The sequence below is a fragment of the Megalopta genalis genome, chromosome 2 (assembly GCF_051020955.1).
Source record: "Megalopta genalis isolate 19385.01 chromosome 2, iyMegGena1_principal, whole genome shotgun sequence".
Lineage (NCBI taxonomy): Eukaryota > Metazoa > Arthropoda > Insecta > Hymenoptera > Halictidae > Megalopta > Megalopta genalis.
The window spans coordinates 40,107,616-40,125,093 of record NC_135014.1 but is presented as its reverse complement, the minus strand read 5'-3'; the positions used below and the strand labels follow the sequence as shown (position 1 = coordinate 40,125,093).

Here is a 17,478-nt window from a genome sequence, read left to right as displayed (position 1 = left end):
ACAATCTGGAAATGGAGGGTTTCTGAGGTCATCTGAAGTAATTTTTTCCTTAGCGAAAATGCAATTCGCGGCTTTGTTTACGAGTTATTAACGAAAAACACTGACTAATAAGATGCGAACTCAGCTGGCACGAAGCGTCCCAACCAATGAGTGTACAAAGTCCAGTTCCGCTCATTGGCTCGGCCTCTCATTGGTCACTGTTTTTCGTTAATAACTCGTAAACAAAGCTGCGGATTGCATTTTCGCTAAGGAATTCCCCATTTCCGGATTGCGAGACATTTGTGGGATACCCTGCATATTAGATACATATTATATACTGTACATATAAATTGTACAATGTATCATAATATGTAAATATTAACATTTTGTTATACCTACAGCAATTTTCCGAAAAATGTATCCTTCGAAAATCTTTCAAATAACATATGTATGTACTACACTGCTTCAACCAACTCCTGCTGTACCACTCTGGCCGCGGCTTGCTAAGTAGTCGAAGATGGGGACAGAAATTGCTTTATTCCGATTGGTTGACAATTAAATGCTGAGACAGGATTCACTGCGGATTGGATGCACAATAAGATGAAAGGGATGGATGCATTTATTTGGGGAGAAAGAAAAATGTACAATGTACATAGTATAGGAATTGGTTGGAGTTGGAGCTAGTGTATTGTACATATTTTTACAGCGACCAAAAAATTAGATTGTAACAAAAAGCATCTATGTACATATATATGTATTTTATTTTGATGTGTTTTTGAGTATGTAGTGTACATATGTACATACATATGTAATGTTTTCCTTACATCGTTACATCTTACACTGACTGAGTCATGACTGAAATCTTCTGATCTTTTCAAAACCTATAGGTTGCTAATACATCTGAGAATACGCTGTGCTATCTTAATGATACTAGTATAATTGTGGAATAAAGAACGTGTAGGTCTACACTTGCATATAAACTTTACAGATACCATGCAAGCACATGTGGCTGCATGTGGCCTTTAAGAATATATGATCCCGTTCTAAAGACCATAATAAAGATATTGTTCATTTCTTATGCATTGTTTTTACAATATAAAATAATATAAGGCATTAAATAATCTAATAGATATGGAAGATGAAACATTTCGGGGTGAGAACACTACATACAATCTTTTTAGGTTTTATATAATGGTAATCCTAATGAATTAATTTTATTGTTACAGATTACTATAAAGCTGAAAATACCGACGATGAAGAAGCTAATCATGATTTACAATCTCATTTATATTCTAAAATTTATTATGTATCAAATGACATAGATATTGTGGATGAAAAGCCAGACATTGAATTTAAATCTCTTAGTTCTGACAATAAAGAACTTCTTAACAGAGTGAATACTAGTGGTGTCAATCCTCAAAAAGAAGAGGTCAAAAACAATGATACAGATAATTATGTAACAAGTGGCTCTGCATTATTTGATGAAGATACTAAATCTAATATTAAGTCTATATGCCTTGAGAACCAAATTGGAACATCGGTTGAAAGAAGTCAAAATTATTTAAACGTATCTTGTGCATTGCAACATTCTCAAGAAAATGTTGCTACTTCACAAGATGAAGGATCAACAAGTCAAAATACAGAAATTACTAATAATTTGAATTCTTCTAATATAAGTAGAGATGTTGGCATCAAACCTAAAGCAGAAGAAGAAAGTGAAATAGAATTAAAATCTACAAATTCGAATTTTGAAATAAATGAATCTAAATCCCAATCTCATTCAAAATCTATAAACAGTAATGTTGACAGTGGAATTGAAGAAATCCAAGAAGTGAACACGGTAAAATTAAAGGACGATCATGGTAACATTCTTAAAAGGTATGAATTTTCCAAATTGTTTATTAATAAATTATACCAAGAAAAATATGTCAATTTACAAAAACAATTACAAAAATTGGACAAAGAAAATGAAATGAATTTAAAACAACAAGAAGAGGAGGGTAAGATAAAACTTGGGGAGAATCAACAGTTGTACACATGCACAAATCCAATAAGTGATGAAGAATCAAATTCTAAATATAATGTATGTACAAGAAGTAAGAAACGACGAAAAGTAAATGACTATTCCGAAGAGCAGGTAATTTTATTAACATCAGATACAGAAACTGATTCTGAAGGATCTATTCTAGAAGTACCTATTCCACCTAAACCTAAACCACCTGTTATAAATTTACAAGATTCTGATGATTCAGAGACATTTAGTAATAACAATGATACAGACGAATGCTCATTGATTGAAAATAATAAAAAAGTATCACATACTAGATTAAAAAAGAAAAATTCTTCAAATGATAGATTAAGAAACGACATAACAGAAGATATAATTTTAAATTGCTCAGAAGTTCGAAAGGGTGCATCTAGTATAAAGGAAATAAGGGAAATGAGTAAGAACGTTCAAAACAAATCAAAAGAGTGTCGTAGTAAAAACAAAGATGATTCTGGAAAAGATAAATCTATTTCAATAAGTACAATATGTAGCAGAAATCTTGATGATGCTAGAAAATCATTGTCTAGTAGCGAAAAAGATAATATACCCGAATGTGATGTATCATTGGAAGCTACTAGTAATAGAAGTATTGTGTTTGAAAGAGATAAGAACCAATCAGTTACTTCGATGGAAGATGTAACAAATTTTGAAATTCCTAATCAGCCAAGTTCAAGTAGAAAAAGGCAAAGAATAAATGATGATGAAGATTCTGTTAGTACAAAACAGAAAAAATACTTGTCTAGCAAAGATTCATCTTCTCCAGCATGTATTAATGAACAAGACAAGGGTAATAATGAAACAGTTTGGGAAGAATATTTCTTCCGTCCAATGTCTGACAAAATTAAAGCCTTCTACAACGAATCACGAGGTCAAGAAAATTTCAATGTTGAAGAAATACAAAGTAAAATGTCAAGTACGTTTCCAAGAATACTTACATTATTTTTTATTATATATCTCATATTTGATCTCATTTCTATGAATTTCTGCAAAAATATCATTTTGTTAATTGAGAATGCTTTATAAATTTCAACAATTTATCATACTTACCTTTTTAGCTACTGACCTAATAGATACAATCTTTAGCTAACTATAACTAATTATTTGTAGTATGTATACAGTATAAATATAAAAATTGTCCTTTCATTGCATACTACACATAATGTTACATATCATAGCCGTTTTCCATGAAAACATTGTAAATATTAATATAATTTCTTCTAAATTATGTGGCTGGATAAGCTATTAATTTTTATAAAAATTTTATTTTTTTAATGAAAAAATATATTATTTTGATCTTTTGAACATTTATATGTAGTCTTTCACAAATATTATTAACAAAATTACTAGACAGATGTTTAAGATTAAGTATTGGATTTTAAGTAAAATGTTTTCATAAGACTACAAAAAGATAAATAATAAAATAACTGTCTTAAGTGTAGGTTCTTTAAACTTGAATAATTCATACTTTGAATGAATTGCAGAGGATCCAAGACTGTGGGCTGTTTTAGATGACGACATGATGCCAAATTTTGGAAAGGGGAAACGCTTTTGGAATGTAAAGTGTAATAACTGTAATAAAGAAGGTCATCAAACATACAATTGTACAGAACCTAGGAAACCTCCTCGCTGTCATATGTGTGGTACTCAAGGGCATACAGAAAGAAAATGTCCTAAGAAAATGTGCCTTACGGTTCGAATATGTTTCATATGGAATATATTACAGTAGTGCTTTACATGGTGCACGTTTTCCTGTCTCTTTCATTGTTCATTAAGCAAGGTGATGTAGTCAAGAATTCAAGTCAATATAGATTTCATTATTCGCAGTTTATTTACAAAGCGAATTCTGTGCTGCGTGTCTCTGCTGGGACGCAAGCCGTACGAATGTGCGAAGTGAGATTGCAAGTATGGTAGTCTTTGACTATGAGGGTAGCACTGTCTCAGCAGGGAATCGTCCACCAATCAGAGCAAAAGAATTCTCTGCTACACGATTTGCGATCCGAAAAACGTGCAGCAGTAAGGTGTTACTGTATATTATAATCTTATAATCATATGCTATTCCTTTACAGTGTGGTAAATCGCAAGGGACATTTAGAAAAACTTGTGAGTTTTGTTGCACTTTATATTGTGACATGTGTAGAGCCATAGGACACGAGTCAACAGAATGTCCTGACCATTGGAGAAGATTCCATCAGACAGTCAGTTTCTTTTTTATTTAATAATGTAAATCTTGTGTACAGAAAAACTATGGAATTTTTCATTAATTTTTATTATTTCAGACACAGAATTCTGAAATACGCATTCCAGAAAATTTATCTGAAGTTATGAAACCTCCAGATCTGCTTTTCTGTTGTAATTGTACTCAACGTGGACATGATTCCTCTACATGCCACGACTACCGGTGGTCTCAACACTTTCCGACACCAGCATTTGTAACGAACTACACGGATGTACCATTATGTAAAAAACAAAAAAACACTACAAGCGAAGATGTCATACCATTAAAAAAAAGTACAAACAGAAAAAAGGAACGGAAAACTGTAACTACAAAAATTGTGGAAAGAAAAGATGACCTTCAAAATTGTTCCATTTTATACAAGTATGGAACTTTTGAACCAACGAGAAAAGATGGTCAAGAAATTTGTAAACTGTTAGATGGTAACATTTTTAAAACGAATAATTTTTTGGACGGTTTTGAACCAACTTTTTTGAGTGAATTGTTAGAGAAAGTTTCATTTGAACTAATAATATATCGTACTCAGAACCAAACATTCGCGAGAATACGAGCATTAAGTGGTGTTCCATTGTACATATATAAAATTTTCGAATTTTGGATGAAATTAGATAAAAGGGACAAACAGTCGTTAAAGTTGTATATAAATCTTCCATATGATGCGAAAAAGCTATACAATATGTTTACTGCAAAATGGGAAGAAATGGAACAGGTTTCTGCTGACCCTTATGCTCTATGCAAACAGATACAATCATTACAATCGTCAATGAGTGGAGCTTGTGATCCTTCTATATTACATACTATTTCTGACAGAGTACGTCGTTTACGAGGTAAATTACTAAATCTTTATAACAGACTAGTAAGTAATTGGCCGGAGATGCTTCGACAAATTACTAAACGATTGCACAAATGTTCAAACAACAACAAGAAAAGGTGTTTGACTGATAACGTGTATTGCCGAAGTATGTATTTGTATAACGAAAGTTTTTTACCGCGTATATTAACGAATAAAGAGGTAGATGACTTATTCAAACAATATCACAAACTCAATACGGAGGGCGAACGTAAAGAGAAACCCAAGAAAAAGAAGAAAAGCGATAAGACTCCGTATGAAAAGTTTATACTTTTCGAAAGAAGTACAGGAAAACGAAAAAAAGAAACTGCAACTTCATCAAACTTTATTCCTGAACAAAACGAAGAAATACTCACTTGTACATCCACACAGAATGTTTCTCAAGAACAAAGCGAGAAAATAATTAGTTGTCCATCTACTGAAAATATTAGTCAAGAACCAAATAAGAAAATTCCGAATTGTACGTCCAGTGAAAAGGTTTCTCAAGAACGAAACAATAAAATAACTAGTTGCGCGTATACTGAAAATGTTATTCAAGAACAAAACAAAAAAATACCTACTTCGATTGATACTGAAAATGTTACTGAGATACAAATCATAAACGTACCAACTTGTACATCCACTAAAGGTCGTATTCAAGAACAATGTAGAGAAATACCTATTTGCACAACTACTGAAAATGTTGTTCAGGAAAAAAGCAAAAAATCTCCTGTTTTCACAACCATTAAAAATGATATCCAAGAACAAAGTAAGAAAAGACCCATTTGGGTATCTTCTGAAACTAATGTTCAATGTAATGATACGTTTAGTGTATGTCCTGTAGAAAGAACCAATTGGATTCGCCCCACAGAACATGTACAACTAGAAAATACGATAAAGCAGGGTCATGAGACAAATGTAACTGTTACATCTTTAAAGAAATCTACAAAATCACATATAATATTACAGCAATCTGGCAATAATTCTGAAAAAAACATAGAATCCGCAAAAAATAATAATATACCGCAAGCATCTAGTTCAAAAAAAGGTACTGTACGTTTTGCAGAAAAAATCAATTGGATTCGCCCCATAGAACATGTACAACTAGAAAATACGATAAAGCAGGGTCATGAGTTAAATTTAACTGTTACATCTTCAAAGAAACCTACAAAATCACATATAATATTACAGCAATCTGACAATAATTCTGAAAAAAACATAGAATCCGCAAAAAATAATAATATACCACAAGCATCTAGTTCAAAAAAAGGTACTGTTGTGTTCGACTCAACTTCAAAAAAGAAAAAGAAAAAAAGGGAGAAATCTGAAAGTAATACAGAAATTACAAAAAAAGAAGAGACAAATATTAATATATCTATAGAAGATAGAGCTCAAAAGGTAATAAATGAAGCGCTAAAATTCAATTTACCATACATGAATGACGCTGTAGAAGAGATAAAAAAAAGAATAAGTGATAAAAATATTAAACAAGAACAGATAGATGTTCTACAGAGACTAATCAATTTAGAAACAGACCATCAGCAATATGTGAGTTCCTTTTGTAATTATTTAAAATGAATTTTTTTTTAAAGAATTCATTTTAATTTTCTCCGCTAAGACTATGTATAAAGGTAAGAAAAAGATGTTATTGGACGTATAGATTATTCAAAAAATTATATAAAAAAGTAAGTTATAAAGGACGGAACATTTATGAAAATATAAACGAATTACGTAAAGTAGATATCTTTATGTGTAATACTTATCGTGCATCTAAGTAAATAGTATCTGCAATTGTGAAGGTGAGAAAACGTTTATAATTTTTTATTTGACAGGAACTTGAATATTTTCAATTTCAAGTGATTTGATTGTTTCAATTCGTCCTCTATAATATACTGAATTATTCTTTACGAAATACAAGAATATGATCGTATTTTATCCCATCACTGCAGAGTGACCGAGTTGATGTTCTTTAGAAAATAAGAAATACTGATGACGTTAGGTATAAGAAATAAACGGACCACTCTGTACGTACTGCATCTCTAAGGGAAAAGTGAAATTAACGAAACTTTATGTATATATATTAAGTAAAAGGTAGGTTTGCTTGGAAACTACTTGACCTTACTAAAATGCAGTGATATACACTATGTGTATACCAATATTGCACGAGTATCAAGATAATATTCATTTTTTTTAAATTTCTATTGTAATAAATACATTATTGACTTTTATTAACATCAGCATAAATTGAAAAACACCTTCATGTAGTATGATGTTCTAGCATTCTTTAAATATCTTTGCCTACTTTAGTTAATAAAGGAAATAAAAAGATTGTTTAAAATTAGATCATATAGTCTTTATATATTATCCTTTAAAATATAATATTTGTGTACTATGCTACTATTAATAAAAATCTTTTAGTAACACTGAGGTATTAAATTTAATACAAAAGACATGTACAAATTATAGTTAAATATGTTTCCATTTATTCAGTCCTTAAAAGATTTTAACTTTTACTATGTATCCTAACATTCACAAAATGTATGCTTCATCTTTTACAACCGTATGTACATACTTTTACTATATTAAACACATGTGTGATTGAGAAGTGACTTAAATTAAAGTTAATATGATTTAAAATAATATATATTTTCATTATTTCTTCATCGGTGGCGGTCCTCCCATAGGTGGTGGTGGTCCATTCATAGGTGGTCTCATTGGACCCATAGGTCCCATAGGACCCATCATTGGTCCCATTGGTCCCATAGGACCCATCATAGGTGGTCTCATGCCCATCATTGGAGGTATAGGTCCATGTGGTCCCATCATCATTGGACCTCCTGGACCCATTGGTCCACCAGGATGCATCCCAGGAGGTGGCATCATGCCTGGTGGTCCCTGAGGCGGTACCCCAGGTCTAGGTCCAAGACTTGAAGGTGGTGGTATTGCTGCTCCTTTATTCGCTGCAAATGGATTAGATGCAATTTTTCCAGCTTTGAAGGCTGCAGTCGTTGCATCAATCAAATGTTGTGCTTGTTCTTCCATCCATTTTTGATAGAAATACTTGACATTATCTTTATGTTTACGACCCTGACAGTGCGTCTTTCGTACACTTGGCGAATCGTGTGTTAAGTAGGTATCACAATAATCACAATAATATTTTGGCATTGTTTGCTGGATACCACTAATAATGATACTTTAAACTTCTTCTAATAACTCTTACGATCGTTAGAAAGCTATTTTCATTTATAGAGTTTGTATAACGACATATAACCCCAAATCGGGTACGCGTGCATCTCTGCCATATACAATGTATTCAGGTATTCAAATCTGTTACCATAGAGTCATAGAGTTACATAGAGTACTTAACACATTGATCGCCGGCCCCATGCGGGATTTCGAATCTACAGTAATAGAACCTATTCCTGCACGCTTTTCTTACTCCCTAAGCTAACGCGCACATTCCCACCATTTTATTGCGCATCCAATCTGCAGTGGATCTTGTTTCAGCAATGAATTGTCAGCCAATCCGAGCAGAGAAAATTTCTATACTGGCTCTCACTAACGGATCAAGCTGCGGCCTGGTGATGTACAGTAGTAGGATCCATTACTATATCTCAGGGTTCTCAGACACCTAACCGTTCTTGGAATTTCCATTCAAAGCCAGTGTGTCCAATGGTGTCAGGGATTCTGCTCGGAATATGCTCCAAGTGGCGGAGAGGAGACTTCACAAATGGGATTAGGCGATTCCAATGGTTTGCTATTGGACTCCTACTTTCCTAGAAGAAAGTCGTAAAACGGCCAGGCATCTGAGAGCTCTGATATATTTCTTGACTGTTGGCCCCGCAATAATACGGGATTTTTTCAGTCTATTGTATTACCTTCAAATAAAAAATTATATTTTTGCTTTATTTATAAAAAAAATGGACTATGTTACGAAAATGTATAAGATTTTTAATATTTCTATAATTGTCCATTCTTCAAAGAATTCAGGCTTTCAATGGCTGATACTTAGCCGGCTTGCAATATGTTAACTAGTGGCGAAACTGTAATGCTTTTCAAAAGCCAATTTCTAGCACGCGTGCGCAAATCTTTATTTCTGCGATTACATATGATCTATGACTTACATCAGGGCTCGGAATTAACTGCACATGACAGAGACAGAGCATTTTCGAAGACTGCTCTGAAATGTGCAGGAGAAATCAAACCACAAATTATTCGTATACTTACTACGTCAAAAGTACAAATATCTTTAATATTGTTAATTCAAATGTAACGCATAAAATGAATTTAGAAACAAACTCATTAATTCTTTCAATAATTGTCATTTCAATTTCTGATTTACCTAAATGTTTTAAATGTCATCACTAATGACAATATTAGTACTTACAATAAAACCATTTAAAATCATAGTACCTTGACAATAGCAAATTGAAATATTTGCAAAGAATTTACAAAAATAGAATACAGTAGAAAATATTGACATTAAATTACAAAATCAGTACAATTTATTGAATTATGTCAATGTCATATCATAGTACATTATGTAAATATAATTTTGCTTTTCTTTAAATGTGCCAAAATTCAGTTAGATTTTTTTAATTAAAACACTGTGTAACTATCGCCTGCCTCTTCCTCTACCACGTCCACCACGGCCACCTCTAGTACCACGACCACCTCGTCCTCTACCACGTGCTGCTCCTAATAATAAATTAATGTAATGTATAGCTTTATATAATCTTATATACTAAAATTCATTTGTTAACGCAAACCTCTGGCAGCTTCCTTTTTCTTAGCCTTGGCTTTTGGTGTGTCATCTATGAGTAATGTTTCCAGTGGTAGTGAATCTGGCAGTATATAATACCTTATATTATTGCCTCGTAAACTCAAAGTATCCAATTGTACAGGATCCCTATTTTTTATAGTCATTTTTACTGTTTTTAAATGTGTGTTCATTGCCACATCCACTCCTTGAAAAAAAGTGTCAAAATAAATTATATTAATATTTCCTTTTTTATATTGTCAATTATACAAAACAACTAAACTATATATATTAGGGTAACCGGAAAGTTATGTCGTTTGTTTACATTAGATTCAAACAGATAAATATGCACAGAAACGACATTACTTTCCGGTCCCCTTAATACAATAACTTTAATACTCAATTACTGTTAAATATTCTGTTATACACTCAAACATTATTTCATTCTTGTTTAATTTATATCATAAATAATCTAAAGGGATCTATCAATTATGCAGTAATATTGCGTCACAACTAACTGTTATTGTACTTGCTTTTTTATGTTTAATAAGAAGCTTTAATCATTAAATATGTATACATGTCATAAATAATATTAAACCATATAGGTTATGTTGACATACCGGTAATAGTGCCGTGTACCTGTGTTCCATTCTTTAATTCTATTGTTACAGTCTCGTGACTGAGTTTCATCAAAAACCTAAAATTATTTATTCATATTAAGAATATAATATCAAATTGATAGGAATTATACATGCTATAACAATCAATTTTTACATTGAATAAAATATTTACTTATAACGCCGCTTGTTTCTATAAATTCATTATTCTTTTTAGTTTACATACCTTACTAGCTTCATATTATTATTATATTTTATATTTCAGAATACACTTATAGTACAACCGAAAACCATAACCTCTTTTCTGTCTGTTAAATCGTGTACAACGCTATGTTATTGCGTTCCAAAACACATTGTTTGGAGAACTATTATTTAGCTGTTTAGTGTTCTGAAAAATTTTTGTGGGAGGTGGTTCTTTAACGTTTCCCAATTTGTGAGACGTTCGGGAATAGCATAAACCATTTCGTCTTCATTATTATTTGTTAACAACTTATCGCTATCTCATGATTGGTTGCATCTATAAATTGGAGGCACTTCATGCGATGTTATGAGGACCGACAAACCGAAATCTTATAGGACAATTATTGATTCAGAGCATTTGATTGCTTGGATACAATTGTCCATTGTAATGCCTAATTATCGATTGAAAAATTGCAAACTGTTTAAAAAATAACCTTGTAATAAAAATAGTAAAACTCTATTTACATAATTGCATGTTGAAAGTTTTTTACTTGCGTGAAGCTATTTTGTAGGATGAAATAAACAAACCAACTAAGCTTTCAAAGAGCGAGGGAAAAGAATTTAATTTCATAATACATTAAACCTAAATAATTATCAATTTAACATTTGAACCATAAATTATAAAAAGAAATTTTTAGAAATTAGATAATATAATGAACTTCACTTATAGAGACTTCTATATAATACACATTTTTTATTGTTATAATATTTGCATTACATACAGAAGAAACTTTCAATTGTATTTAAATATACTTTTCATTTATGTAAACAAGAAACAATGAAAAAACTACAAATAAACAATTAAAAAAGGATTGTATTCTGTACAACTTATAGTAACATAATATTGTATCAAATTACAGTACATGATAGTGATGCTTTTGCATTAATCAGTTTTAAAATAGTTTTCATCCTTCCTGCTGATCCTATATCATAAGTGCATGGAAATTCTGTATCTAGTGGTCTATTATATATGCGTTGTATACACTGTTCCCACTTAACTGGTAAAATAATTTGCTTACATATGTATTTCTTTGCATATTTTAAGTTTGAATTGTAAGGTTGTGCTTTGTAATTTGAATAAACTTGACATCTAGGTTCATGTATTTCGATTGAATCTAACATTCTTCCAACAGACTTCAAAGCAGGTTCCATAAGAGCTGTATGAAATGCTCCTGATACAGGTAATCTACTTACATTACCAAAACCAAATAGCTCTTTGTTTTTTTCAATATAGTCTAATGCTTGTACATTGCCTGCTAATATTTTCCTCTCTGTACATAGATAGATTGCAACCCTGAAACATGTTAATGATATTATGTACTTTACATACTTATTTATTAATTATTATTTAAATTTCATAAAAATATTTTACTGGCACACAGGTTGTTCAACACCCATTTCCATTGCCCACTTCTTTGCTTCTATACAAGCTTTAGAAACTTCTGTGTTTGGTGTACATGTAATAGATAACATTCCTTGGGATACTTTATCTGAAGCATATTGCATAGCTTTTCCTCTGACACGAGTCAATCTAACTCCATCCTCAAATGTTATAACACCAGACAGAATCAGAGAAGTTATTTCTCCTACACTGTAACCAGCAGTAGCAACACAAGTTTCAAATACACTAGGTCTTTCCTCACGAACTTTTTCTAAGGCAGCCAATGATGAGATGACCGTAGCTATTTGATTAAATTCTGTTCTGTTTAGTTTTTCTTCTGGTCCATTCAAACAAATTTTTAATAAATCATAATCGAGTATTTCGTTTGCAATTTCAAATAGTTCTTTAACAGCAGGAAAATGCATGTATTTTTTAATCATGCCAACTTTAATTACACCCTGACCGGGAAACAATAAAATCGAGGTGGTTTTTGGATCTACATTTGGTTTCTTTTCATCTGGAATTGGAACACCTTCAGGATATGGTGTTGTTACCCAATTAGTATCACCAGTATTGTTGTATGTTGCAGATTCTTTGAGTAGATGACTAACTTCTTCAGTATCATAAGTAGATTCTGTATTGTTTACAGATTCCTTGATTGATTCTGTATTATTATCCTTACCCTTAATTACATCACTAGAAAACTTATTGTGATAACCTAACCAAATATTTTTTGGTAACGAGAAATATATTCTATTGAATAGTGTTCGCTGAATCATTTTCATTGATAATGATAAAGTTCAAATATCCATTAAATGGTTATAAAATAACACGATATTATTTGAAAGGAAAAATAATAGCTCACAAATTAACTTTAAATCACGTATAAAAAGACACTGACATAAACTACAAAATTGGAATTCCTGCTTAAATGATTAAAAGGACAGTGTGAGTCTATAATATAAATGCAATCAATATACATACACACATATGTGTGTATATTTTAAATTAAAATATTATGCAACGTACAATGTTAAGTCTATGTACACAAATAGTTCAAATACATGCTTACAAATCTAAAGATTGTTTAAAATGTGTTATTCTTTGATATTATTACGACAATGTAGAATAAATTAATGAATCGATGAATAATAAATAAATTAATTTTCAAAGATTTTGCGCGGTATTTGTTTAATACATCCTATCCTTTTATCATCAATATTTAGGCATTGGTAAATAATTATGTGAATACTTTTCAAAGATTCATATTGTAACTAGGACGGCTAGGACCATATCCCTAGCCGTTCGTAATTTCAAATATTACATGCGGAATAAAATATTTATTTTAACGATTATACATTTAAAATATGCAGATGATAAAAATTAAACAAAGATCATTTGTAAAATGAAGTGTAAATAAACAAAAATATATAAAAAGTTATTAATAAAAATATTTTGGAAACTTCGTTTGTATTTATTTATTATTACTTTATATTGTTATATATTCTTTTCATGTTTTTTTTAACAATATATTTAGTTTGTAAGTTATGTCGATTTGAAAATAAAATCCATTGACCATAATACAACTTTGTTACGAACATTTCCAAACATTAAAGATATGCACTCAAAATGAGGTTGATCGGTCGGCCATCTGCTGATGTTGCAGCCAAAGCCACGTCATATTTTGTATGCTTTGCTGAGTTAGGTCTGTGAAGTCTTTACTTTCTTAGGAAAAATACCTTTGTGTAACTGAAAATATGAACATATTTCGACTATTAGGCGATTTATCGCATATCCTTGCGATCATCATTCTTCTACTTAAAATATGGAAGACACGGAGTTGTGCCGGTATTTGAAACTTTGAAACTGATACTATTTACTCCTTTGCTAGATGTTAATATATACCTTTTTTTAATAAACATTTCTTCCTACATAATCAAAGTTTTTTAATCTTACAGGTATTAGTGGCAAATCGCAAATCTTATTTGCAATTGTATATACAATGCGTTACCTAGATTTGATGACAACATACATTTCAGCATACAATACATTTATGAAAATCATTTTTATAGTTACTTCCTATGCTACAGTGTTTTTAATGTATATGAAATTTAAAGCAACATATGACCATAACCATGATACATTTAGGTATGCTTTTCTATTTATTATGTTATCTTGTATTTTTTGTTACGCTATGTTACCATTCTATTAATTGCTTTCAGAATCGAGTTTTTAATTTTGCCAACATTAGTATTGGCATTACTAATCAACCATGAATTTACTGCTGTTGAGGTTCTATGGACATTCAGCATTTACCTAGAATCTGTAGCAATACTGCCACAATTATTTTTGGTGTCGAAAACAGGGGAAGCAGAAAGCATTACCAGTCACTACCTCTTCGCTTTGGGCTCGTATAGAGGACTCTACTTGTTAAATTGGATGTATCGTTATTACGCAGAAGACCATTATGATCTAATTGCTATAGTTGCTGGTTTAGTACAAACAGTTCTTTATTGTGACTTTTTCTACCTCTATATTACCAAAGTACTCAAAGGCAAAAAATTACAATTACCTGCTTAGTTTTGTAAAAGTATTATTATTTGGAAAAAAATGTAAACGCTCTCCTTGGCGGTATTATATTGATTGAGTTTATATAAATTTTGGCAATATATAAACAATTAAGGAATGCTGCTGTATAAAGTATCAATTTTATTAAGCACAAAGCATTCCAATTTCTCATACTTTCGCAGAATGTCAATACATGTAACTGTCCAACTTAATTCCATGTGGTTACATGTACCTTTTGGAATCTTATTCTTATTGATTTCATAAAGTCACATTTTTTTTTTTCAAATATATGACAGAATGAAGTAGCTGCATATTTCACAAATTAGTGAGTAATATATCAAATACAAAACTGAGACAAAATTTATTACTGTTTCTACAATTTGTTATATTCCTTATTAATTAAAAGAATATCTATACTAATAATATATTTGAAAAGCGTAACACAAAAATTTTATTGATACAAAATATTCAACCATATCAATTGGTTAACAATGCATCGTTATATATTTTGCTAAATCAGTTATGTGAATTGCTTGGTTAAGAGTTGTTGACCTGTTTGTTACATATATAATGCCATTTTCAAGACTAGTCCTGTCAACTAAAACTATAAAAGGAACTAAGCACGCATTCACAACTTCTTCTGAGATGGTTAATATAGTATTCAGGCCCTTTGTTCTAAGCATGTTGTTTAAGTAAAGTACAAAGCGATTTAAATCATCACTTCCAGTATTTGTTTCATTCTCTGACTTCTTTATATGAATCGCAACTTTGTGTGGTGCTAATTTAGAATGTATATGCATTTTAGCTGTTTCATCTATGTTATAAGCATCACATAGTAGTGCTAAGCAACCCCAATCTAAAGATACTACATGTTCGACCATTTGTATGTCGACAAGATCTTTTTTATTATCAATCTGAAAATAAAATATTCCATATAAACGATTTTTATTTTTAAACTTTTAAGTAGATTATTGAAACTGAAAAAAAGAGGTCACCTGAAGTAATAGTTTTTTAATGTCTGTATGATAAGTTATTTTCTCTACGGTAATGGTACCAAATGGAAATTGAGCTTCTATATCTACCAAATCTAGATCTTTGCTTCTCCTTGTTTCTGTAATTTTAAATCTAGATGGTTGTTGAGCTAATTTGCGCCACCAAATTTTACGTTCTTTTTGTATTTTATGGTACAAACTTTTAGCTTCTCTGTTATCACTAAATATGGCTACTTCTGCACTTTTGTGATATTCCATCTTTGATGTCATTGGCTGAATATTTTCATTCCAAGAATTTTTTGTATCTTTTATAGTAGCTAGTCCAAATGGAATCTTGCCCATTGGATTTTTAGTAACAAAATTTAAGGTATTACTCAATTGTTCTGATAAAAATATGTTATAAGGTGACATTGTAATGCAATGCAAAAACCAATGTTCTTCCAGATTTCTTAATAACATTCTACCCTGAGGCCCATAAACAAAACCATGCTCTGAAAAATTGATAAAATTTGCACTTATTTCTTTTATGATACGAGTGGCACTCATTGTTTTTTAATACTATTCAAAGGAGCTACAAAATATTCTTCTTCTAAGAAAACAGCATTTTTCAAAATTGTTTCTCTCTTTATATTATATTGCACTTTATCATCTCGTAAAGGAATTAATTTTTCTTCAAACGGAGTATACATAGGTTCGATTGTTTCATCAATTTTTGCAGTCCGTATACATTCTGTAAAATTAATTGCTGCTTTTAATACTGAAGCACTTTGACCGTCTTTCAAATGAAGCAAAGATAATTTCTCGAGTTTAACGATTGTTTCTTTGTCTATATCTTTATCAGTTTCTTGTTTTGCTTTGATACGATGTGATACACAATAATAACGAGAAAGATTTAGCGCTGTACAAACATTCTTCGATTGTTGTAAGCAATAAAACATTTTCATTTATATATCAATTTGTTACTCACAATATTGTTATTTATCAACTTCTTAAGTATTTATATTTTGATCAATCTATTATGTAAAATCTTGTTTCTACGTTATAATTTCTGATGAGATAAATATTGCTACTTATGAGTTGAATAAGAATAACTTCATGTAACTATCTACACGAAGAAAACTACTTCTGTTAATCTTGTGAATGTGCACATGCAACAACCTTAGACCACAACAAAACCACGTGATCTTTCCAGGAACGTATCATGATGTTCCAGTATTCGATAAGAAGATAACCTATTCATTTTCTAAATAAAATATTTTACATATAAATTTTATTTTATTATTATAGGTAAAATGAAAGGAAAAAAGGAAAATGGTAAAAAATAGTCTTCAATGAAATGTTTTGTCATTAGAAGATACTAGGAATTAATACAGTATTTTACTTAGAAAAGTAGAAAATGGCGGCTTAGTCCCATTATTATAATGATTAGTGTTCATATGCACAAATATTTATATCACATTTTTGCAGATTATTTACGTATAACTATACATTATTTACGTATAACTACATTTTCTCCTTTTTTGTATATTAATGTATTTCATCTATTAATGTTAATAATTCATGAATGAATGATATTGTTATTAAATATTATATTATAAACATAAGAGTACAGTCTTTATATTCAAAGGGATAATTTTCTTAATGTACATATTGTATACAGTTTTCTTGTATTATACATCAGGTATACATTATAAATGAACATTATTACATATTTTACTGAAATTGTTAATTTGATATTTCTAAATATATTTGTTGGATATACAATAAACTACAAGTATCAAATTATTTTTGTATTAAAGAGACTACCGTTGTGATAATAAAAACAGATGAATG

The 17,478-nt window shown here is 30.6% G+C and overlaps 6 protein-coding genes across 7 annotated transcripts; 2 read left to right on the top strand and 4 right to left on the bottom strand.

Moving 5' to 3' along the window:
- The first annotated feature begins 201 nt into the window (after nt 1-201).
- On the top strand, nt 202-7,429 carry LOC117219401 (uncharacterized). Its single transcript, XM_076519372.1, has 5 exons — nt 202-1,132; nt 1,206-2,939; nt 3,508-3,716; nt 4,093-4,221; nt 4,303-7,429. Exons 1-5 carry the CDS (start codon nt 1,111-1,113, stop codon nt 6,664-6,666), a joined length of 4,458 nt encoding a protein of 1,485 aa, XP_076375487.1. The 5' UTR covers nt 202-1,110; the 3' UTR covers nt 6,667-7,429.
- Nucleotides 7,430-7,548: 119 nt separating this feature from the next.
- snRNP-U1-C (small ribonucleoprotein particle U1 subunit C) lies at nt 7,549-8,422 on the bottom strand. Its single transcript, XM_033468544.2, has one exon. It carries the CDS (start codon nt 8,251-8,253, stop codon nt 7,741-7,743), a length of 513 nt encoding a protein of 170 aa, XP_033324435.1. The 5' UTR covers nt 8,254-8,422; the 3' UTR covers nt 7,549-7,740.
- Nucleotides 8,423-9,575: 1,153 nt separating this feature from the next.
- SmD1 (small ribonucleoprotein particle protein SmD1) lies at nt 9,576-10,844 on the bottom strand. Its single transcript, XM_033468543.2, has 4 exons — nt 10,691-10,844; nt 10,468-10,544; nt 9,858-10,055; nt 9,576-9,786 (listed from the first exon to the last, which is right to left on the bottom strand). Exons 1-4 carry the CDS (start codon nt 10,702-10,704, stop codon nt 9,704-9,706), a joined length of 372 nt encoding a protein of 123 aa, XP_033324434.1. The 5' UTR covers nt 10,705-10,844; the 3' UTR covers nt 9,576-9,703.
- Nucleotides 10,845-11,500: 656 nt separating this feature from the next.
- beg (malonyl-CoA-acyl carrier protein transacylase beg) lies at nt 11,501-13,299 on the bottom strand. The gene is made up of 2 exons (XM_033468517.2): nt 12,077-13,299; nt 11,501-11,998 (listed from the first exon to the last, which is right to left on the bottom strand). Exons 1-2 carry the CDS (start codon nt 12,868-12,870, stop codon nt 11,554-11,556), a joined length of 1,239 nt encoding a protein of 412 aa, XP_033324408.2. The 5' UTR covers nt 12,871-13,299; the 3' UTR covers nt 11,501-11,553.
- Nucleotides 13,300-13,728: 429 nt separating this feature from the next.
- Nucleotides 13,729-15,595, top strand: KdelR (ER lumen protein-retaining receptor). The gene is made up of 3 exons (XM_033468599.2): nt 13,729-13,933; nt 14,044-14,233; nt 14,308-15,595. The coding sequence occupies exons 1-3, from the start codon at nt 13,843-13,845 to the stop codon at nt 14,663-14,665; spliced, it is 639 nt and encodes a 212-aa protein (XP_033324490.1). The 5' UTR covers nt 13,729-13,842; the 3' UTR covers nt 14,666-15,595.
- On the bottom strand, nt 15,079-16,844 carry DNApol-gamma35 (DNA polymerase subunit gamma-2, mitochondrial). 2 transcript variants are annotated; one of them, XM_033468597.2, is made up of 3 exons: nt 16,613-16,844; nt 15,649-16,375; nt 15,079-15,567 (listed from the first exon to the last, which is right to left on the bottom strand). In XM_033468597.2, exons 2-3 carry the CDS (start codon nt 16,189-16,191, stop codon nt 15,139-15,141), a joined length of 972 nt encoding a protein of 323 aa, XP_033324488.1. In that variant the 5' UTR covers nt 16,192-16,375; nt 16,613-16,844; the 3' UTR covers nt 15,079-15,138. The 2 variants fall into 2 exon arrangements, with proteins under 2 accessions (XP_033324488.1, XP_033324489.1); XM_033468598.2 differs by having other exon boundaries at nt 15,649-16,136; nt 16,613-16,842.
- Nucleotides 16,845-17,478: the final 634 nt, after the last annotated feature.

Excerpts from the sequence above, each read along its gene's own strand:
- LOC117219401 (XM_076519372.1), top strand. The coding sequence starts at position 1,111 with ATGGAAGATGAAACATTTCGGG. Across the intron at positions 1,133-1,205 it reads GGAAGATGAAACATTTCGGG|ATTACTATAAAGCTGAAAAT; the intron begins GTGAGAACACTA and ends TTATTGTTACAG. Across the intron at positions 2,940-3,507 it reads AATACAAAGTAAAATGTCAA|AGGATCCAAGACTGTGGGCT; the intron begins GTACGTTTCCAA and ends AATGAATTGCAG.
- snRNP-U1-C (XM_033468544.2), bottom strand. The coding sequence starts at position 8,253 with ATGCCAAAATATTATTGTGATTATTGTGATACCTACTTAACACACGAT.
- SmD1 (XM_033468543.2), bottom strand. Across the intron at positions 10,056-10,467 it reads GGTACACGGCACTATTACCG|GAGTGGATGTGGCAATGAAC; the intron begins GTATGTCAACAT and ends CTTTTTTTCAAG. Across the intron at positions 9,787-9,857 it reads GAAAAAGGAAGCTGCCAGAG|GAGCAGCACGTGGTAGAGGA; the intron begins GTTTGCGTTAAC and ends ATTTATTATTAG.
- beg (XM_033468517.2), bottom strand. The coding sequence starts at position 12,870 with ATGAAAATGATTCAGCGAACACTATTCAATAGAATATATTTCTCGTTA. Across the intron at positions 11,999-12,076 it reads GTTGAACAACCTGTGTGCCA|GGTTGCAATCTATCTATGTA; the intron begins GTAAAATATTTT and ends AACATGTTTCAG.
- KdelR (XM_033468599.2), top strand. The coding sequence starts at position 13,843 with ATGAACATATTTCGACTATTAGGCGATTTATCGCATATCCTTGCGATC. Across the intron at positions 13,934-14,043 it reads GAAGACACGGAGTTGTGCCG|GTATTAGTGGCAAATCGCAA; the intron begins GTATTTGAAACT and ends TTAATCTTACAG. Across the intron at positions 14,234-14,307 it reads CATAACCATGATACATTTAG|AATCGAGTTTTTAATTTTGC; the intron begins GTATGCTTTTCT and ends AATTGCTTTCAG.
- DNApol-gamma35 (XM_033468597.2), bottom strand. The coding sequence starts at position 16,191 with ATGAGTGCCACTCGTATCATAAAAGAAATAAGTGCAAATTTTATCAAT. Across the intron at positions 15,568-15,648 it reads TTAAAAAACTATTACTTCAG|ATTGATAATAAAAAAGATCT; the intron begins GTGACCTCTTTT and ends TTTTATTTTCAG.